The sequence below is a fragment of the Mobula birostris genome, chromosome 9 (assembly GCF_030028105.1).
Source record: "Mobula birostris isolate sMobBir1 chromosome 9, sMobBir1.hap1, whole genome shotgun sequence".
NCBI classification, from domain to species: domain Eukaryota; kingdom Metazoa; phylum Chordata; class Chondrichthyes; order Myliobatiformes; family Myliobatidae; genus Mobula; species Mobula birostris.
In genome coordinates, this window is record NC_092378.1 from 27,289,005 (window position 1) to 27,312,010 (window position 23,006).

At 41.1% G+C, this 23,006-nt stretch overlaps 1 protein-coding gene across 1 annotated transcript; it reads left to right on the top strand.

Moving 5' to 3' along the window:
* The first annotated feature begins 430 nt into the window (after positions 1-430).
* LOC140202614 (V-type proton ATPase subunit E 1-like) lies at positions 431-22,147 on the top strand. The gene is made up of 9 exons (XM_072267671.1): positions 431-648; positions 4,059-4,124; positions 10,122-10,231; positions 10,446-10,512; positions 17,447-17,536; positions 19,260-19,328; positions 19,923-20,017; positions 21,189-21,276; positions 21,655-22,147. Exons 1-9 carry the CDS (start codon positions 616-618, stop codon positions 21,715-21,717), a joined length of 681 nt encoding a protein of 226 aa, XP_072123772.1. The 5' UTR covers positions 431-615; the 3' UTR covers positions 21,718-22,147.
* Positions 22,148-23,006: the final 859 nt, after the last annotated feature.

The following is a 23,006-nucleotide window of genomic DNA, read 5'->3' on the forward strand; positions in this document are numbered from 1 at the left end:
TTAAAAGTAAAATAACTCCAGGGCCCCCAAACTGCTACCGTCAACATCTACTGAAAAAAACTCAACCACTGAGAAAAAAAAACTGAAATCAATCTTCTCATCTGCTAGATGGTTAACGCAGGCGGTGGGGGTCAAAGGTCAAAGCGAAAAGAAACAGCGCGAGTTTACAAGTAGTTAAGCGTGAACATTAATGCAAGAACATAAAAGTACAGCTTCTGCTTTAAAATGAAGAAAACTTATTTATTTATTTATGTCTATTTGTTTTCCAAATCCCCAGCGCGCTTTGGGCGATGGGCGTCATCACGGGCGAGTTTTTTCCGAATGACGCAAATGCGCGGATCCCCGGTTCATGAATCGGCACGGCGGTTCTGCGGGTGAGGCGCATGCGCAGGAAGACGAACTGCGGGCGGCGTGCGCGCGCTGCGCGTTTCCGCCCCTCGACGGCCGGGGTCAGGTGACCGGTTATAAGCGGAGGGTCTGGCTGCCCGAGTCAGCTGAGCGTCTGGCGTTAGTTCTTGCGTAGCCAGGGAGACCTGCGATCGGGGCTGTCTGTCTTCCTCCTCCCTCTTGGCCTCTCATTTTCTCCTTCCACGGCGCCTAAAATCCACCGCGACGATGGCACTCAGCGACGCCGATGTGCAGAAGCAGGTAAGGGAGCTTTGCCGGGAGACCTTGGCGGCGGCTGTCAGAGGATTGCGGAAGGAGAAGGGATTGACTGAATCACGTTAGTCAAAATTGTTTTTAATTTTGACACTTAGCTGTTGTTTGGGATCTGGGCAAGAAGTAGCAAGGTCATCAAGTGGTGATGAATGAATTCATATCCCTGCTTTCATCCAAAAAATAACTCTAATGATGAAGGTAAGGAGGAAGGTCTGGGGGGAATACATTGATGTTAGTGACGTTTGTGTGCATAGTTAGTGTAATTTAGGAATCCTAAAAGAAATCATATTATGTCGCGTTAATTAATAATTTGAAAAAAATTATATCACTAATATCCTAGTAGTGGGAACAAAATAAAAATCGGAATTTTGGAAATGCCTGGGCTACCATCATCTGTGGCAAGAACAAATTAATAATTGATGTTAACTAAGTGTTGAGGTATTCCTCTTGCTATTTGCTTTCCTATTTTATGTATTTTTCCCTAATTTTTGTGAGGGACTGTATAGTATTTATGAATAAGTGTGATCTGGAGTTTTAGCTTTTGTTTCCACAGAGCCTATTTTGAAAAAAAAGTTCAGCTAATTTATTGTGTGTACATTTTCAGATCTATAAAAGGTGCTATTCTTGTTGCGGTCCCACTTGTTTGGGGTGATGCTACATATTAGTTATGTTTCTGTTTGCAACCAATTTCCAGTGTGAATTTCTGTTATCTAAGCCTGATAACAATGGTAATGAAATATATTTATTAACTATTGGAAATATGGTGGGAAGACTGGTAATATTTTATGTAGAAATAACAAAGTTAAGCCAAATGTAAAAACTTTGGATGCAAAATAAGCAACTTCAACATTGTCTTTCTCTCCGTCTCTTATTGATAAGTCTTCTGTACTCCCATAGCTTAAATATACTGCTTTTAAAATTCATTGATGTTAGCTAAAAAAAACAAGAATCAATGGCTGACTTGCATCTAGAACTGAGCAGAATTTCGATGTATTTGTATTAAGCAGTTAAAATGGCTGTTTCTTTTAGTAGTTGAGATAATGTTTAACTTTATTAAATGACATTGCTATTCCTTTTAATGCAGTTTAGTTAATTTTCAAGCTTTTGTAATTTAAAATTGTATGAATGTTCAAAAGCAAAGTATCTTTCTAGTGTTGCTTTATATTTTTATTTCAACTACATTCTAGTTGTCAGTAAGCAAAAGAAGTCTTGAATTGCAGCTGAAAACTAGTTTGAGCTAGAGCGCCTAGTTGGAAGGAGTTAGAATCTTGTCTGTTCTGGTGTGGGAAGGAACTATTTGTGCTTGGGTTCCTGCTGGTGCATGACATTTCTGTGATAATGCTCTAGTTCCTTGTGTGCATTACGAAACCGATCTTTTTTTTATATAAAGTTCATGACACAGCAATACAAATGGCTACTAATATTACCAAATCTGATTCCATGCCACAAAAGACTCGATAGAGTAATTGTTTTGTAAGCTTATAATGACTATCCCCATGTCTGTTGAGCATGTTGGTTAGATTCTGATTTTAACAGTACAGTGTTGTTTGGAATTCACGGGGTCAAAGAATAATACAGAAAAGACACAGCCCTCTTCTGTTTTGGCTGCTGGATGGAAGTATCTAATTAATTTCACACCCTTGGTCATCAATTGTATGAGGATATTTCAAAGGTTCATTTATTATCAAAGTTTGTGCGGTGTACAACTCTGAAATTCTTCACCAGATAGCCACAAAACCAAGAAAAACCATGGAAGTCCGTTCAGAGAGAAACAGCACCCCCCCCCCACACACACAAAAAGATGGGAACATGATCATCAATCCCCAAACGCACTGCCCCTGCACAAAGCACAACAAAACATCGGTCCTCAACTACCCCCTCGCACAAAAAATGAACAAAGATGCAACAAAGACACTGACCCCAAGACCCCCCCCCACCTGCACAAAATGCCACAAGAACATCGACCCTCAAATCCCCTCCTTGCACAAAAGGGATAGAATGGGATAAAACACAGAGAATATTAAAAAGTAAGACTGGGAGGGGGGGAAAAGTCCATAGTCCAGAACATATCTGTATATGCAGAAAACCTCATAACATTCATTTTCTTACGTCTCAAAGTTTGCTTTTGTATTTTTTATGTAGAGTTGTGGCAAGGCAAGAGCCGAAAAGAAGAAGGGTGGATAGGGGCTCTCACCAGGCCAGATGGCATTTGAGATGCAAGAGTTTAGAGCTATCAGAAGTCAAGTTTACTGTCATATGTACAAGTGTGTTTATGCACAGATGCAAGCAAACTTGCAGTAGTGTTACAGGCACATGCATTCATGAGACAAATATAAATTATACACTTTTTACAAGAAAACACAATTACAAAAAAGTCCATTTTGGTGCAATATGGTCATAGTATTGATTAGGGTTGTGTCGATTGGTTTAAGAGCTGGGTGGTTGAAGGGAAGTAGCTGTTTTTGAAAGTGGTGGTATATAGCTTCAGGCTCTGACTACTGGTAGCTATGAAAAGGTGGTATGACCTGGGTGGTGGGGATCTTTTAATAGATGTTGCCTATTAGAGGCAGCACCTCTTGTAGATACTACCAATCTGCCTGTGATGTATTAGGCAGAGTCCACTGCTCTCCAAAACATTTGTATTCTTGTGCCTTTAAGTTGCTGTACTAGACCATAATGCAACCAATCAGGGTACTTTCAAATGTACACCTGTAGAACTTTAAGAGTGTTCAATAACAAACCAAACCTAAAAACAGATGCTAGTGTGCTTTCCTTATGATTACATCTGTGTTGGGCCCAAGACTGGCCATTTGATGTGTTAACATCCAGGACTAAACCTGTTAAAACCAAGCCTGTTCCAGTCCTTCCTCAAATCCTTGGCTTAACCAAATGACTTGGTTCTATTTTTTCCCCTTTTCTGATGGGTAAATGAAGGAGAACTTTTCATTCTCTTTGCTCTGTAAATTCCCCAAAGTACTTTTAGTAAATTCTGGTAGATTTAATTTAATCAGAAACCAGAGAACTAGTCTTTTCTGTATTATTTTGTTCTAAGGGCAATATAGGCAACATAACATGTTTTAACATCATTTAAATTTGTGTTATAAATATACATTTTTATAGTCTCTGGTAATTGGACTTCTCGCATATGGGAAAAGGTCCTTTATTGAATGCTGCTGTGTCTGGTCTATTTTTAAGCACACCTGTCATGCTTTATAACTTCACCTCCATTCTGTATTAGATTCCATCAATTAAAACTCTTTTTGAGAAAGGTGCTGACTACTTTACAGGATATAAGATGTGCGTAAAGAGATCTTAAGAGAAGTTAAAACTATGTAGTATCAAAAATGCATAGTGATATGCTGGCAGCAATGATGTGTGCTTTTCTGCTTGTTTTATAGATAAAACATATGATGGCCTTCATTGAGCAGGAGGCAAACGAAAAGGCTGAAGAAATTGATGCAAAGGTGAGGTGTTGTCTTTTATTTCTGACCTAGTGAAGATTATTTAGCTCAATGGGGCTCTTCTGCCATCGCATCTCTTTTGGGTAGTAACCCCATAATCCTGTGATTGCCGTAATATTTGTTTTAAAAAAACTGTCTACCTTGAGTTTCCTCTGCAACTGGACAGGGAATTCCAAAGATTCAGCTGACTCTTTCTCTCCTTCCCTTCCCCGCCCCCCCACCCCACCTGGTCCTAGCCATCCAGGGTGAAGGATCACCACCCTTCTAATATGTCATCTCCTCTTAGAATTTCGTTTCAGACATCCCTTCACACTTCTAAAGACCAGACAATATATTCCCCTTTCTGCTTGTTCTGCCTTCATGGGATAACCTCTGGAATGTTGTAAGCTTTTGCTACACTCCTTCTACTACAAGGGTATTTTCTTGGGTATGGAGGCGAGCTTATCGTATAGATATGGTCTTGCCAAGGTGTGTGTAATTTCAGTAAGCTGGATTTTCTTTTATCTGAATCTTCCTGCAATTTGCCTTGGCAGTTAGTACACTATTACAGTGCCAGCAACCTGGCTTCAATTCTCTTGCTGTCTAAGTAACTGGTTGTTCTCTCCGTGACTACGTGGATTTTCTCTGGGTGCTCAGGTTTCCCCCCACGTTCCAAAGATGTATGGGTTAGTAGGTTAATTGGTCACATTAGTGTAATTGGGTGGCATGGGCTTGTTAGGAGGAAAGGTCTTTATCTTCAAGTCAATGCATTGGCGATGTACCATGCCCTTTGCCTATTTATGTACCATGTTTGTATTCTGCAAGGTACCATCAGCAAACTTGGTGACTCAATGCACATTTGGTTGTATCATTATAAAATCTTCTGATTCAAGAGTGTTTGATATCATTTCCAGTACACAAGTGTAAAGGAAAATGAAATAATTGTTACTCCAGATGGAATGCAGCAAAATAAAATACAATAAGATAGAACACAATAATAAAATATATATATATACACACACACACACACACACATTGTATATAGGTTGTATGAGCGTGAAGTGAAGCTAGGCACAGGACTGTCTATATACAGTATAAGATGACAGACAAATGGTAAAGTGGTGGGGTGGGTTAGTGGGTGGAGGTGCTGAACAGCTTAATTGCTTGGGGAAAGTAACTGTTTTTGAATCTCATGGTCCTGGCATCGATACTGCATGGCCTCCTCCCTTAAGGTGGGTGGGATCCTTTGATGTTGTGAACAACCATTTGTGTGTGTGTGTGTGTATATACAGGTACGTACACCTATGGTGAGAAATAGTCAACATTTTGGGCTGAGAACCTTCATCCTGATGTTGACTCTTTATTCCTATCCATAGATACTTCTGACCTGCTGAGTTCTTCCAGCATTTTGTCAGTTACCTTGGATTTCTGGCATCTATAGAAATCTTTTGTTTATGAACAGCTTTGTTATCCACTTGTCACAACACCCAACCCACCCACTACCACCCACCAAGTGACATGTGTATTCTTGTGTATTTCTTTTGAGAAGACCTCAGTCCATACAAGCATACTGTCCTCAGACCCATGGTTTTTTTTTTTGTTAAAGGTGCCACTTGACATTTTTATCTCAAAGCCTAAGAGCACCACCTCCATTAGTTCCTTCTCTGATTATTCTGGTTGTGATCATAAACACTAACAGGTTAATCAAACACATTTCCCTTTCATAAATTACAGTGGCTCATTCTGGTTTGACTAGTTTCTAATGATTTATTATTCCTTGATAACAGATTGTAGTATTTTCACTATTGCTATCAAGGCAGCTATTCTTCAGTGCCTTGGTTTTTTTTCCCCCCTCTCCTTCATTTCTTCAGTAATGGAGATAAATTTTCTACCTTTTAATCTATGGGATCTTTATATAACCTATGGATTTTTTTCTAGACAGTAACAGCCTGCCTGCTCCCTTCTTTGTTCCTGGTAATTATTGGTTGTCTTCTGTAGACAACAAAATTGTAAATGGATTTTACCAATTTAGTTTTCCATCATTTTGGCCTTCATCAACTGTGGGATTGAGTTTAAGAGCAGAGAGGGAATGTTACAGCTATATAGGACCCTGGTCAGATCCCATTTGGAGTACTCTGCTCACTTCTGGTCACCTCACTACATGAAGGATGTGGAAACTATAGAAAGAGTGCAGAGGAGATTCACAAGGCTGTTGCCTGGATTGGAGAGCATGCCTTATGAGAATAGTTGAGTGAACTCGGCCCTTTTCCCCCTTGGAGCGGCGGATGATGAGAGGTGACTTGATAGAGGTGTACAAGATAATGAGAGGCATTGATTGTGTGGGTAGTCAAAGGCTTTTTCCCAGTGCTGAAATGGCTAACACAAGAGGGCACAGTTTTAAGGTGCTTGGAGGTAGTTACAGAAGAGATGTCAGGGGTAAGTTTTTTTTAACTTAAGAGTGGTGTGTGCGTGGAATTGGCTGCCAGCGATGGTGGTGGAGGCAGATACAACAGGGTCTTTTAAGAGACTCCTGGATAGATACATGCAACTGAGGAAAAATAGAGGTCTATGGGTAACCCTAGGTAATTTCTAAAGGAAGTATATATTCGGCACAGCTTTGTGGGCCAAAGGGCCTGTATTGTGCTGTAGGTTTTCTGTTTCTATGTTTCATGCTATCACAAAGTTAATCTTTACTTTGTTACTGATATGAGTAGCCACTTTGAAGTTGAATCTGCAGTTAAAGCGTACTAATTGTCTATTCTGTCCTGTGCCTGTTAATTCTATTCCTGAAGTACGTTAGAGATGATCTAGAATTGCACTACGACTCCGAGGAAACTGGTTCCTGCTCCCTTCATTGTTCAGGATTTTTGTATGATCTGCACATTTATCTGTTAATTTAATTCCAAACATTCTTAGTTTCTATAAATAGATGTAGCAGATGATACCTGCTTGCCTCATAGTCCTACTTCAGTTCTTGGCCCTTCCTCATTTAGTGTCTTGTAGCCGGATTGTTGCAACAAGAGCAGGAACTGATACCAAAAAACTTGCACAACACTCGGATAATCCAAATAATGAGCAAGGAATGTTCTTCCAATTTTCTAAGAAACATAGCCATATTCGTCTTGAATAACAAAGCCACAATGCATTTTTTCGCATTTGTTACTGCTTGAAGTAAAGTTTAAAATCCAACTTATGCACACAGACAATTCTAAACTGCATTTTAGATTATTCTGGTGAATAGAATTCAAATCCTACTAAAGATATTTAAGAATGAGTTTTAAGTTCCAGCTGAAAAATTATCATGAAGCTTTTTGATTGTAAACTCAGTTGGTTTACTAATGCCCTAAAATGCATTTTGCCCCCTGTGCCTCACTGAAACAATTCCATGGGGAAAATCCCTGTGGAATCAGAACCACAGTAGACCATGCAGCTTAACCAATCAGCGTTTTCATAATTGATCCAACTTTCCTGCCCTGTCTCCCTCTCTCCCTAACCCTTGGGTCTAGTGATTCATTACTACTTGATAACAGATTGTAGTATTTTCACTGTTGATATCATCTTTAGTACCCTTTTCTTCCCCCTCCTAAAGAAATCAAGAATTTCATCTTTCCAAGGAAGGAATTCAAAATGGTTTTAACTGGAGAGAAGTAATTCTTCCTTATCCCACCTTAAATGGGTGCTTGAAGCTGTGGTTATGTCCTCCAGCCTTAAACATGCCATGTGGGAACCATTTTTCCAGTAATAATAGGTGTTGGGGTAACTAGTCTATGGTTGCCACATTTGGGTATCACATGGACAATTTTCCAGTCTGTCACTATCTCCCCAGAAGCAAAGTAATAAAATACAAAGGTTTATAGTAATGTGTACCAAGAAGCTAATGCAATGAATTTGTTTTGACTTCTCTAGCATATTCTTATTCTCTAGTGTCCTTCTCCAACTACATTCTTTGTAGCTCTTCAGTTTTTATTTTTGGTCTGTTTATTTTTAAAGTGATTTTTTTTTACTCTGGACTCTGAGTTCATTGCAGTCTTTGGGCTTGGCACAACCACTTGCCACTTTCTTTTTCAGCTTACTCTTAAGCTTTTTTTGTTCAGTTGACTTCCTTGCATTCCACATTTAAAATCTTTCCTCTTTGTTAGATTTGTTTTTCTGTAAGACCGTAATCATAAATGTCTGTCACTGCTTGTCTGTTGTGCTTATCAACGGACCCAGTTCACTTCAATGAATTCAATCCTCAGAATCTCTCAGGTTTAAGTTACTTCTGACCTAGCATTCAAACTGGATGCTAAATTCTGTCATGATGTGATCATTAAGCTCTAGGACATGTTTACTGTGATATTTATTCAAGCCCATGTATATTTCTACATCAAACGTAGCCTGTTCCCGTATTTAAAAAGAAAAAATCCTGAATACCTGCCCTTCCTGATTCAAATCTCATGGCTACCACTTCTAATTTAATGAATGCCAGTTTAAATGAGGATGAAAGGTACCTGTGATTAATACACTTTTGATTTAATTCATTATATGTTTTATCTCCTTTTAACATCGTAAATCAGCGAGTTGTTTGTTATGTCTCCCCTCTTGCTGTGAAATGGAGACACCTTATTAGGGAGAGAGAGCCTGTGGAATGTTGAATTACTGGGTGAATGAGTAGTCTTTGGGGTACTGCAAGTGTGTCTTTATTGATGCTTTGCTGCACGCTTGAGTGCTTGGGGGGGTGCTGATGCTATTTTTTTTTGCTGGTCGGTGGGGGAGGGGGATAGTTGCTTTGCTGCTGCTTACATGGGGGGGGCTTTGGGGTGCCAACATTTAACTGTCAGTAATTCTTTGGGGCACTCCTCTGTTTTTGTGGATGGTTGTGGGGAAAAAAAAAGCACATTTCAGGATGTATACTATATACATTTGTCTGACATAAATGTACCTCTGAAACCTTTGACCTTCACTTCATTTAATCCATTCACTGGTCTGGTTGTATAGTTCCATCCTAGCTAGAATAATTCCTGATGCAACAGGAATCTAAATGCCTTCCATCTTGGAGGAATCGACATTTCACTCTACTCTTTCCCCCCTCACCTCGTGTACTCACTAGAATGCTACACTGGAAGTCTCTGGTTTCCCATCTCCCTTTTTCTGCATCTTTGGTTCTGATGATGGGCTATAAAATTCCTGATATTTTGTCCTGGTACACACCTTTCTGGTCTCTGTTGCAGACAATACTTGCTGTAGTACTGTTTCAGAAGTAAGGACTGGTGCACTCCAATTTTTTGCGGTGTTGTTGGCCATCTGTCCTAAATTTATCGGGAACAATGAACCACGTACGGTTGAAGAAGTTGACGTGCCTGTATTTCTGGGTAACCAAGATGGGGAGTAAATGCTGTGATTGTCAGCTGCCTTCGGATCACAATTGAATAGGCTGTGAATGTCTGGCAGCAGGAGGAAAATGAAGTGAATTTTACAGTGCCTAAATTTACTAGCAGATTTAGAAGTCATTTGTCCTTTAAATGTGTATCAGTAGCTGTAGTCCTCTTTCACAAAGAGGAACGTTAGAAAACTGAAAATTGCTTGGACCAAGTGCTGTCAATGGCCCTGTGAACAGACTGCTGTGGTAGATTCTAGGAAACTAGATACAAGGAGTCTGGATATTGAAGCAATGCTCCTTCACGATTACTATCTATCTGTAAGTCTGTGCATCTTAAAATGTTTTGTGGAGCATATGCAGAAGAACATGTTTACAAAACTGATAATCAGTCTCACACACAAATGCTGCAAACTCATCAGGTCAGGAGTAACAATGGAAGTGAATAAACGATTGACATAAACTATCCCCTAGTCCTGAGGAGGGTCTTGACCCAAAATGTTGGTCATTTATTCATTTCAGTGATACTGCCTGAGCTCCTAACTCGTCCAGCATCTTGTATGTGTGAGTATGTGTTGCTTTGGATTTCCAGCATCTGCAGAATTGTTTATAATCATCAGTCTGATATCATCTTGATGTTAAAGATGCTTTGAATTTGTGTGCAGGCAGAAGAAGAATTTAACATTGAGAAGGGTCGGCTTGTACAGACTCAAAGGTTGAAGATCATGGAGTATTATGAGAAAAAGGAAAAGCAAATTGAGCAGCAGAAGAAAATGTAAATACCATGCGAAGTATTTAATGGTGACTTTTTCCATTGTTTCTTGATTCACTTTTGGTTTTTTATGTTCAAAACCATTCAGAATATATGTAAAAGGTAATGACTGTTATTTCGATTGCTACAGTTACTACACTGGATATCTCACAATATAATTTGTTCAGATTCTTAACTTGTTGGATATGGAAGTGACTTTGTTTTTCTTTTGCTTCAGTCAAATGTCCAATTTATTGAACCAGGCTAGATTGAAAGTTCTCAAAGCCAGAGATGATCTGATTTCGGTAAGATCAATAACATATACAAAAACTGAATTATTGTTGCATGGGTATTAACATGAGAGAATGTAGTTATAACAGCACAGGAAAAGATTCTTTGGTCTATCATTTCTACACTAACCATTTAACTAATTCTATCTACCTGTTTGTGGTCTGTATTTCCTGCTCGCTCTCTGTCTAGTGTCCCTTATACCCATTGGCAGTGTATACCAGGCACTAGTGCCGTGTGTTTGTGTGTGTGTGTGTATATATTTTTTAAAAAAACTTTTGACATCTCCTTAAATATTTTTCCCTCTCGCCTTAAGTCTATGCCTTCTGGTATTTCTCATGTCAAGCCATTCTTTAACAGTTGATACTCCATCTAAAATGGATGGAGTGAAAAGAATTGGCTGGTGTTCTCTTTGCCAACAAATCAAGATTCTGTGAATTGGGCTTTTGGTCTTGGATTGAAGTGCTTGTGCCAAACAGCTGGTCTTGTATACTCACTGGAGTTAGTAATAACTATTAAGCCAGTGTATTCCAAAAACAGTTAAAATTGTGCAAACGATGATATCGGAGGCAAATGGCTTTCTGTTGTTTAGACATATTAAACGATGGAAACAGCTGACCAAGATGCCCATCTGTACATGCCCCATTTTCTTGTGTTTGGCCCCTAACCCATCTAAACCTCCCATCCATCTACCTGACTAAGTGTCTTTCAAATGTTCTAATTTATCGAGCCAGCCACTTCCTCGGGTAGCTCATTCCATCTATACACCACACTCTGCATGAAGTTTTTGCATCTAAGTCCCTATTAAGTCTTTCCCCTCTCCTTAAACTTATGCCCAGTAGTTTTTGATTCCTTTCTCTGGGAATAAGATTCTGCATTCAGCTGACCTGTGTGCTTCATAATTTTCTACACCTGGAGTCCTTCGCAGTCTCCCACATTCCAATGGATAGTCTTGCCCCACTCAACCTCTCCCTACAACTTGGCAACTTTCTTCTAAATTTTCTTTGCTCTCTTTCCCACTTGATGACATATTTACAACAGGGTAACCAGATCTGTGTGTGATATTCCAGGTGTGGCCTTGGCATTATCTTGTAAAAATATTAAGTTGCTGTTAATGAATGTGCACCTTTTAAAATGGCTATCTTTATAGCCTTCACAAAAGGTACCCATCAATATTTGAGATTTTTATGTTGTGCACGTTCATGTTTGCATTTAAATTTGCACCCTGTTTGACCATAAGGAACATTGAAGCAGAATTAGGCCACTTGGCCTGTCAAGCCTGGACCTCCATTCCATTATGGCTGATTTATTTTCCTTCTCAACACCATTCTTCTGCTGCCTTCCTGACCCACTGACTAACCATAAACTCTGCTTTACTTATACTTAATAACTTGTCCTCCACAGCCATCTGTGGCAATGAATTCCACAAATTCACCATCCTCTGGTTAAGAAATTCTTTCTCATGTGTTCTAACAGGGGACTGTCTTGTCTCCCTTTCTCTTCACCATTTACACATCGGACTTCAACTACTGCACAGAGTCTTGTCATCTTCAGAAGTTTTCAGATGACTCTGCCATAGTTGGATACATCGGCAAGGGAGATGAGGCTGAGTACAGGGCTACGGTAGGAAACTTTGTCACATGGTGTGAGCAGAATTATCTGCAGCTTAATGTGAAAAAGACTAAGGAGCTGCTGGTAGACCTGAGGAGAACTAAGGTACCGGTGACCCGTGTTTCCAACCAGGGGGTCAGTGTGGACATAGTGGAGGATTACAAGTACCTGGGGATACGAATTGACAATAATCTGGACTGGTCAAAGAACACTGAGGCTGTCTACAAGAAGGGACAGAGCTGTCTCTATTTCCTGAGGAGACTGAGGTCCTTTAACATCTGCCGGACGATGCTGAGGATATTCTACGAGTCTGTGGTGGCCAGTGCGATCATGTTTGCTGTTGTGTGCTGGGGCAGCAGGCTGAGGGTAGCAGGCACCAACAGAATCAACAAACTCATTCGTAAGGCCAGTGATGTTGTGGGGATGGAACTGGACTCTCTGACGGTGGTGTCTGAAAAGAGGATGCTGTCCAAGTTGCATGCCATCTTGGACAATGTCTCCCATCCACTACATAATGTACTGGGTGGGCACAGGAGTACATTCAGCCAGAGACTCATTCCACCGAGATGCAACACCGAACATCATAGGAGGTCATTCCTGCCTGTGGCTATCAAACTTTACAACTCCTCCCTTGGAGGGTCAGACACCCTGAGCCAATAGGCTGGTCCTGGACTTATTTCATAATTTACTGGCATAATTTACATATTACTATTTATGGTTCTATGATTATTTATTAATTATGGTGCAACTGTAATGAAAACTAATTTCCCCCTGGGATCAATAAAGTATGACTAAATGGATTTCCCTCCAGACTGAGGCTGTATCGTCTGGTTCTTAACTCCTTCACTATAGGAAATATCCCCTCTAATATCTACTCTATCTAGGCCTTTCAATATTGATAGGTTTCTGTGAGATTTCCCCCCTCATTTTTCTGAACTCCAATGAATATGGCTTAGAGCCATCGAACACTCATTGTATGTTAACTCTTTCAATGTCAGAATCGTTCTCATGAACTTCTGGGCCCTCTCCAATGTCAGCACATTTATAGGTTTTCTTGGATAAGGGGTCCAAAATTACTCAATACTCCAAATGTGGTTTGACCTATGCCTTGTAAAGCCTCAGTATTACATTCTTGGTCTTGTATTCTAGTTCTTGCACCACTTGGATCTGTTTTGGGGTAGGGATGATTTGTACGGAAGGGACGGGTTGCACCTTAACAGGTGGGGGACCGGCGTTCTGGCAGGCAGGTTTGCCACTGCTACATGGGTGTGTTTAAACTAAGTAATGTGGGGGAAGGGACGAACTGGAAATATAAGGATGGAGTTAAAGGGAACGAGAGAATAAGAAAAGTTAAGAAAGACAACAGAGTTAACGGGGCAGAAAGCTCAGGAAGAGATTGGAGAGTATGGCCAAGTACAACAGGAATCGATGTGAAAGGTGGGGGATTAAAAGTATTATATATGAATGCACCAAGTATAAGAAATAAAGTGGATGAGCTTGAGGCTCGGATGGAAATTGGCAAGTATGATGTTGTAGGAATAACAGAGACATGGCTGCAAGAGGACCAGGGCTGGAAATGAATATTCAAGGGTATACGTCCTATCGAAAGGACAGACAGGTGGGAAGAGGAGGTGGGGTGGCTCTGCTGGTGAGGAATGAAATTCAGTCCCTTGTGAGGGGTGACGTAGAATCAGGAGATGTAGAGTCAGTATGGATAGAACTGAGAAATTGTAAGGGCAAAAGGACCGTGATAGGAGTTATCTACAGGCCCCCAAACAGTAGCCTTGATATAGGGTACAAGTTGAATCAAGAGTTAAAATTGGCATGTCGCAAAGGTAATGCTGCGGTTGTTATGGAGGATTTCAACATGCAGGTAGACTGGGAAAACTAGGTTGGTACTGGACTCCAAGAAAGGGAGTTTGTGGAGTGCCTCCAAGATGGATTCTTAGAGCAGCTTGTACTGGAGCCTACCAGGGAGAGGGCAATACTGGATTTAATGTTGTGTAATGAACCGGATTTGATAAGGGGACTCGAGGTAAAGGAGCCATTAGGGGGTACTACTACTACGTCGACTCAGGCCTAGGGGGCCGGCATCAGGCACGATGATGGACTCTCCACTTCCACTTCCACTTCTCCCTCTCCCTCTTCAGTGTGTTCAGGTCATCTACATTAGCTGTACCGCTGTCTTCTCGGAGCATGTTGACCATAGTCTTGGGAGGGCACCCAGGGTTCATCCTCCCATGCTTGGGCTCCCATATGATGTCCAGGCTGGCAGATAGCTCGGGGTGGTGTAGATAGTGCCCCACTAGTTGCAGTCTTCTTGCCTCGATTTTAGTGATGAGCATCGGTAGGTCATTATAGAGCTTGACATTCGTCATGTGCTGTTACCAACTCACATCAAGAGCCATGTGGAACATTAGGGGGTAGTGACCATAATATAAGTTTTAATCTACAATTTGAGAGGGAGAAGGGAAAATCGGCAGTGATAATGTTACAGTTGAACAAAGGGGACTGTGGAGCCATGAGAGAGGAGCTGGCCAAAGTTGACTGGAAAGATACCCTAGCAGGGATGACAGTGCAACAATGGCAGGTATTTCTGGGACTAATACAGAAGATGCAGGATCAGTTCATTCCAAAGAGGAAGAAAGATTCTAAGGGGAGTAAGGGGCGCGTGGCTGACAAGGGAAGTCAAAGACAGTATAAAAATAAAAGAGAAGTATAACATAGCAAAGATGAGTGGGAAGCCAGAGGATTGGGAAACTTTTAAAGAGCAACAGAAGATAACTAAAAAGGCAATACTGGGAGAAAAGATGAGGTATGAAGGTAAGCTAGCCAGTAATATAAAGGAGGATAGTAAAAGCTTCTTTAGGTATGTGAGGAGGAAAAAATTAGTTAAGACCAAAGTTGGACCCTTGAGGACAGAAATGGGTGAACTTGTTATGGGGAATGAGGAAATGGCAGGCGAGTTGAACAGGTACTTTGGATCTGTATTCACTAGGGAAGACACAGACAATCTCCCAGATGTAATAGTGGCTGGAGGACCTAGGGTAACGGAGGAACTGAAGGAAATTCACATTAGGCAGAAAATGGTGTTGGATAGACTGATGGGACTGAAGGCTGATAAATCTCCAGGGCCTGATGGTCTGCACCCCAGGATACTTAAGGAGGTGGCTCTAGAAATCATGGATGCATTGTTGATCATTTTACTTTACTTTATTGTTGCCAAACAATTTATACTAGAGTGTACAATCACCACAGCGATATTAGGTTCTGTGCTTCGTATTTTTCAATGTTCTGTAGATTCAGGATCAGTTCCTGTGGGTTGGAGGGTAGCTAATGTTATCCCACTTTTTTAAGAAAGGCAGGAGAGAGAAAACGGGGAATTATAGACCAGTTAGCCTGACATCAGTGGTGGGGAAGATGCTGGAGTCAATTATAAAGGATGAAATAGTGGCACATTTGGATAGCAGTAACAGGATCGGTTCGAGTCAGCACGGATTTACGAAGGGGAAATCATGCCTGACTAATCTTCTGGAATTTTTTGAGGATGTAACTGGGAAAATGGACAAGAGAGAGCCAGTGGATGTAGTGTACCTGGACTTTCAGAAAGCCTTTAAGGTCCCACATAGGAGATTAGTGGGCAAAATTAGAGCACATGGTATTGGGGGTAAGGTACTGATATGGATAGAAGATTGGTTGGCAGACAGGAAACAGAGTAGGGATTAACGGGTCCCTTTCAGAAAGGCAGGCAGTAACCAGTGGGGTGCCACAAGGCTCGGTGCTGGGACCGCAGCCATTTATAATATACATTAATGATTTAGATGAGGGGATTAAAAGTACCATTAGCAAATTTGTGGATGACACGAAGCTGGGTGAAATGTGAGGAGGATGTTATGAGAATGCAGGATGACTTGAACAGGTTGGGTGAATGGGCACATGCATGGCAGATACAGTTTAATGTGGTTAAATGTGAGGTTATCCACTTTGGTGGCAAGAACAGGAAGGCGGGTTACTATCTGAATGGTGTCAAGTTAGGAAAAGGGGAAGTACAACGAGATCTAGGTGTCTTTGTTCATCAGTCACTGAAAGTAAGCATGCAGGTACAGCAGACAGTGAAGAAAGCTAATGGCATGCTGGCCTTCATAACAAGGGGAGTTGAGTATAGGAGCAAAGAGGTCCTTCTGCAGTTGTACAAGGCCTTGCTGAGACTACACCTGGAGTATTGCGTGCAGTTTTGGACTCCAAATTTGAGGTAGGACATTCTTGCTATTGAAGGAGTGCTGTGTAGGTTCACGAGGTTAATTCCAGGGATGGCGGGAATATCATATGTTGAAAGATTGGAGCGACTGGGCTTGTATACACTGGAATTTAGAAGGATGAGAGGGGATCTGATTGCAACATATAAGATTATTCAGGGATTTGACTCGCCAGAGGCAGGAAACATGTTCCCGATGTTGGGGGAGTCCAGAACCAGAGGCCACAGTTTAAGAATAATGGGTAGACTATTTAGAACGGAGTTGAGGAAAAACTTTTTCACACAGAGGGTTGTGGATCTGTGGAATGCTCTGCCTCAGGTGGCAGCGGAGGCCAATTCTCTGGATGCTTTCAAGAGAGAGTTAGATAGAGCCCTTAAAGATAGCGGAGTCAAGGGATATGGGGAGAAGGCAGGAACGGGGTACTGATTGTGGATGATCAGCCATGATCACAGTGAATGGTGGTGCTGGCTTGAAGAGCCAAATGGCCTACTCCTGCACCTATTATCTATTGTCTATTGAAATGAATTTTAACATTGCATTTGCCTTCCTTGCCACCTACTCAACCTCTAAGGTTACCTTTGGGGAATCCTGCACAAGGACTCCCAATGCCCTTTGCACCTCTAATTTTTGAATTTTCTCCCCATTTAGAAGATAGCGTACACCTTTATTCCTTCTACCACAGTGTGTGACCATACACTTCTCTACGTTAATTCCATCTGCCACTTTGCCCATTCTCTTAATCTGTCCGAGTCCTTCTGCAGACTCCCTGCTTCCTGATCCTTGTGCCCCTCCACCTACCATGGTATTGTCTGCAGACTTGACCACGATGCCATCAATTCCGTTATCCAAATTGGGCTAGATACAAACTTACGTGAAAAGGAGTGGTCCCAATACTCACCCTGGTGGAACACCACTTGTCACTAGCAGTCAACAGGAATAGGCTTTTGGATGTGATGTATCCCAGATCCCACACTGGCCTTGTGAAATAGCACCAGCTAGTATTGGCAACTATTTGAGTTTTCTGTATTTGCTAATTTTTCCATGTTATGTATTGCCTTATTGGATACTTTGATTTGGTTTCTAGGATCTGTTGAATGAAGCCAGACACAGGCTGAGCAGAGTAGCAAAAGATTCTACCAAATATCAGAGTCTTCTGGATGGACTTGTACTGCAGGTAAAAGCAGCATGACAAATTAGACACAAAATACTCTGCAGATGCTGGGGTCAAAGCAACAGGCACAACACGCTGGAGGAACTCAGCAGGTTGGGCAGCATCGGTGGAAACAAACAGTCAACGTTTCGGGCGGAGACCCTTCGTCAGGACTGAAGAGGGAGGGGGCAGGGGCCTCTTCCCACCCTGCCACATGCAAAAATGCTGTTCCCTATTCCCAGTTCCTCCATCTCTGCTGCATCTGCTCCCAGGATGAGGCTTTCCGTTCCAGGACATCTCAAATGTCGTCTTTCTTTAAGGAACGTGTTTTCCCTTCTGTTGTCATCAATGATGCCCTCACCCGCATCTCCTCCATTTCCTGCATTTCGGCCCTCACCCCATTCTCCCGTCACCACAACAAGGACAGAGTTCCCCTTGTCCTCACTACCACCCCACCAGCCTCCAGATCCAGCACATTATCCTTCGCGACTTCCGCCACCTTCAACAGAGCCCCACCACTAAGCACATCTTTCCCTCTCTACCCTTCTCCGCCTTCTGCAGGGATCGTTCCCTCCGTAACTCCCTGGTCCACACGTCCCTCCCCATGGATCTCCCACCCGGCACTTATCCCTGCAAGTGTAAGCGCTACACCTGTCCCTACACCTCTACTCTCACCACCATTCGGGGCCCCAAACAGTCCTTCCAGGTGAGGCAACACTTCACTTGTGAGTCTGTTGGGGTCATCTATTGCATCTGGTGCTCCCGGTGCGGCCTCTACCTCGGTGAGACCCGATGCAGATTGGGGGACCGCTTCATTGAGCACCTCTGCTCTGTCTGCCACAACAGACAGGATCTCCCAGTTGCCACCCACTTCAACTCTGCTTCACATTCCCATTTGGATATGTCCATACATGGCCTCCTCTACTGCTGTGATGAGGCCAAACTCAGGTTGGAGGGGCAACACCTCATATACGGTCTGGGTAGTCTCCAGCCCCTTGGTATGAACATTGAATTCTCCAACTTCTGGTAATTCCCTCCCCCTCCCTTCCCCCATCCCAGTTTCACTCTGCCCCCTCCTCCAGCTGCCTATCACCTCCCTCATGGTTCTGCCTCCTACTACTACCCATTGTGCTTTTCCCTATTCCTTCGTCACTTTTCTTGCCTATCCCCTCCCTGCTTCCCCTCCCCCACCCCTTGATCTTTCCCCTTACTGGTTTTTCACCTGGCACCCACCAGCCTTCTCCTTCCCACTCTCCCCCCACCTTCTTTATAGGGCCCCTGCCCCTTCCCTCTACAGTCCTGATGAAGGGTCTTGGCCTGAAACGTTGACTGTTTCCACGGATGCTGCCCGATCTGCTGAGTTCCTCCAGTGTGTTATGACAAATTAGACAATGGGTTAGTGTTTTTGTACTTGGCTACATAAAGTACAGTACATTCCCTGTCACATTTGATATCATGTTAACATTATTGGTTTTTCTCGCAGCTAGGGAAAGGAGAGGAGGATTAGATAAATGAATGTATTCTAGGAGTCAAGTTTGGACTTTAAAACTTGGAAAGGCCCCAAACTTGAAAGTAATGCTTTGTTAGTGTTAGGAAATGATCTTCAGAACATCCAGTTGTGAAATGAATAGCTTACATTATATAATTTTCTAAAAGTTTTTCACTATTTGAGTTTACCATGTTCATTTGCAATGAAAAATATGGCCCCAGAAATTGATTAAAAAAAATATAACTTTTTCTATTGTAGGGGTTTTACCAACTCTTAGAACCTGTGGTGATTATTCGTTGCCGAAAACAAGATGTTGAGTTCGTCAAGGTAATGAAGCAAATGCTCTGTTCAGTACTTTCACAATGAGATTATTTATTGGTTATTGAAATTAAAATGCTTTGAATGCCCATCTGTCCTGTATTATTATGAAATGCTTTAAGAAAGCAGAGTTTCTGCTAGGCTTGTCCATTTTGCATTGTCTTTTATTAAATATATTTAACTGGGTGCTTCCCATTTGGTTTGAAGTTCATGAGTAACCTTCAATATTCTCTTTCCAGGAGCCACTTTTTCCCCCCCAACACTTACCATAAAATGGAGGTGTATGTACATTTGTAAAGCTGAATTTGGTTCAACTTGTAAATTGCCAATGAAATGGCTTGTGCTGAGCCATTTAGCATTTTCCATAGCAATGGCAATTAAGAGCATGCTGATGTGCTGTGTGTGTACTTAATAATATTTCCAAAATAATAGTGTAACATGGACAGAATGCTGCATTGGATGTTATCTTTTTCCATATTCCTGTATTTGCATTGTAATAAAAATAACTAACTCTGCTTCCACCCTTGAGTGAAGTGGCTGTAATACCATCACTGCTTCAAGTTGAATAGTGGTAAAAATGTGAACTTGGTTCATTTCAAACAGACTTCTATCAGCAAGAATGTTCCCATTTACAAGAAAAACGTAAATAAGGATATTGAAATTCACATTGACCCGGAAAACTTTCTCCCAGAAGACATGTAAGCATCAACATTTTCCCTTTTGCAGAGACTGGCTTGGTTTCTTTCCACCTGTTTATTAATGTATAGTGTTTTTTTAAATTGTATTCTAAAATTTGTGCACTAAGCTTGATTCAATATCTATCCCCTTTATCATTTGATAATCAAATATTAAAAAGGTGATTTTATATTTGGTTTTCCAGATTCTTCATCCATTATCTTTTTGAATCTTTAACCAAGGAGTATGTCTTGTCCAAATCCTATACAGGCAACATGCAAATAGCACTTGCATTTAATAACATCTCAGGGGTGATTGATAAGTTTGTGGCCTAAGATAGAAGGAGATTAGTTATTCTGCATATTCACTCACTCAGAGTTGAACTGCACGTGCATGTAAAGAGAGCTGTATAACTCGTCTCTTCTACCTTAGGCCACGAACTTACCAATCACTCCTGCTGTGGGCACTTTCTGTAGGTCCAAGATCCGTATGCTCCACGACCGCTGGACTAAGTGTGTAAATGTAGGAGGGGACTATGTTGAAAAATAAATGTGCTAGATTTTCTAAAATTGACTCCTACCTTAGGCCACAAACTTATCAATTACCCCTCGTAGACCAATTTTGTGGCTTGAACATCAAATTCAAAGGCTATTTTTGAAAGGTTATTTAGCTGTGGATTTTGGTATAGTTTCTGAAAATCTTTCCAGTGGTACAAGTAAAAGAATTATGATTAATACTTTTGTACAAAAGTTTTAAGATAATTTCAATCTGTCAAAGTTTAAAACAGCAAAGCAGATGATCATCCCTTTTAGTGGGGATAAAGCATGCTCAGGAAACATTTTAGAGAGAAGTCATGCTTTAGGTTAATAGGTATTTACTATAACTTCCCTAATGAGAAACCTAGAGGACAATAACTAAGATGTTATAGTGGTCATTGAAGTAGCAGAGTATATGTGGGAGAGTTGGCAATTTGGTTTGACATAATTTTTTTTTCTGGATGAGTATACTTTGAAAATATTTCTGTTCCTCCACTCTTCTCTGGCTGTTTAACACCAAAACCTTTCCCCAATCGATACAGTGTGAATAGCCTTTAGTAATGAAAGTTATCACTGCATTTTTGTGTAATAATCAACCGATATTATATGTACATAAACATAAAACAAGGTTGTTAATGAAACATTTTTCTCCAAACAGTGCCGGAGGTATTGAAATGTATAATTCTTCTCGGAAAATCAAGGTAGCCAATACTTTGGAGAGTAGATTGGAGCTCATTGCACAGCAAGTAAGGAAATGGTTTATGAAGCTTTTTTGTTTGGGTGGGATGGAATATCAGCAAATCACTTATTTCAAGTAGCTTTTTAAAAAATTACTGCATTGAGTAAATGTGTCCCTTCCTCTCTGCTGATTCTTATTTTGTACTTGTGCAGTTCCTGCTTCAGTTTTGCTTTGTTTCTCCACTTCTCTGATTTTTTTTGTCCGTGCACTGTGTGATGACTGAAATCCAGGCAGTGTTATTCCAGTCTTTGAGTGCAAGTGTAGGGAAAGCAGTGGTTTCAAAGTGGATTGTTATAGAGCTTTGTTGAACTTTATACAATAGTAATGTTTGATTGGGTTGCAATTGTAATAATGCATAAATCAGCTTCACCTTTGTATATTTCAGATGATGCCAGAAATCCGTGTAAATTTGTTTGGTGCTAATCAAAACCGGAGATTCTTGGACTAGATGCTATGCATAAAGTTTCTGGATTGCGGCACATGCCACATTGAAAAAAGATGTACAAGTTGCAGATCTGTACTTAAGGGAAATAATCCATTGTTCTTGCATGTGTCTGAATCTACTTCATTCAGTAGTTTCTCCCCATTAAATGTTTGTTGCATCTGGCTGAGGGAAATTGCCAGAAAATCTGTATTATTGGAATTGCTTCAGTTTCTGTGTGTACATAAATCTATTTTCCCCAAGTGTGAACAAAACGTCAATTAAAATTTTGGCTCTCATTCTCCCACCTCAAATACAGCGTTGAAGTTTGTAGAAGATGTATTGCACCCAGTGCTATTGAGATCGATCTCACACTATTTAAATTGTAGTAGAGGTTTGTGTTTCAGGTACTGTCTGTATATGTGGTTCTGAATTAAAGATTTTACTGGATCCTGAACATAGTGTTGTTTGTGATTATATCAGATGGAGAGATTGATCTAAGCTACGTGATTGCTACTTATTTATCATTCCAAGCATGTCATTCTTGGGCACACGGATGAAATCTGTATTATGGACAGTGCATATGGGGGAACAAACTGGTAATGTGGATCATTTTTAAATGCCAAAAGATGGGGAAGTGATGTTCAAACCAACCTTTATGTTCTTGCATACAATGCTAACATGAAAGTAATAACACTGTTAAGGCAAATATTATATTGACTTTTTTGGATACAAACTTTCAACAACAGCTGTAGTATTATGCTATAGACCCTAATGCATGGGCCTTGGATTGGGAACCCCTGCAACTTAAAAATTCACTAGCTTAGATCCTGTGATAGGTTGAAGGAGGCCTAGTTTGGAGGATGGTGGTGGTTATTGAAACTTTATCTATCTTTTTTTTTATACAGGGCTTGATGTTGTCCTTCCCTTAATGATTTAGATGAGGGGATTAAAAATAACATTAGCAAATTTGCAGATGGCACAAAGCTGGGTGGCAGTGTGAAATGTGCGGAGGATGTTGAGATAATGCAGGATGACTTGGACAGGTTGGGTGAGTGGGCAGATGCATGGCAGATGCAGTTTAATGTGGATAAAGGTGAGGTTATCCACTTTGGTGGCAAGAACAGGAAGGCAGATTACTATTTGAATGGTGTCAAGTTAGGAAAAGGGGAAGTACAACGCAATCTAGGTGTCCTCGTTCATCAGTCACTGAAAGTAAGCATGCAGGTACAGCAAGCAGTGAAGAAAGCTAATGGCATGCTGGCCTTCATAACAAGGGGAGTTGAGTATAGGAGCAAAGAGGTCCTTCTGTAGTC

Coding starts and splice junctions, on each gene's coding strand:
- LOC140202614 (XM_072267671.1), top strand. CDS start 616: ATGGCACTCAGCGACGCCGATGTGCAGAAGCAG. Junction 4,125..10,121: donor CTGAAGAAATTGATGCAAAG/GTGAGGTGTTGT, acceptor ATTTGTGTGCAG/GCAGAAGAAGAATTTAACAT. Junction 19,329..19,922: donor AAGATGTTGAGTTCGTCAAG/GTAATGAAGCAA, acceptor CATTTCAAACAG/ACTTCTATCAGCAAGAATGT.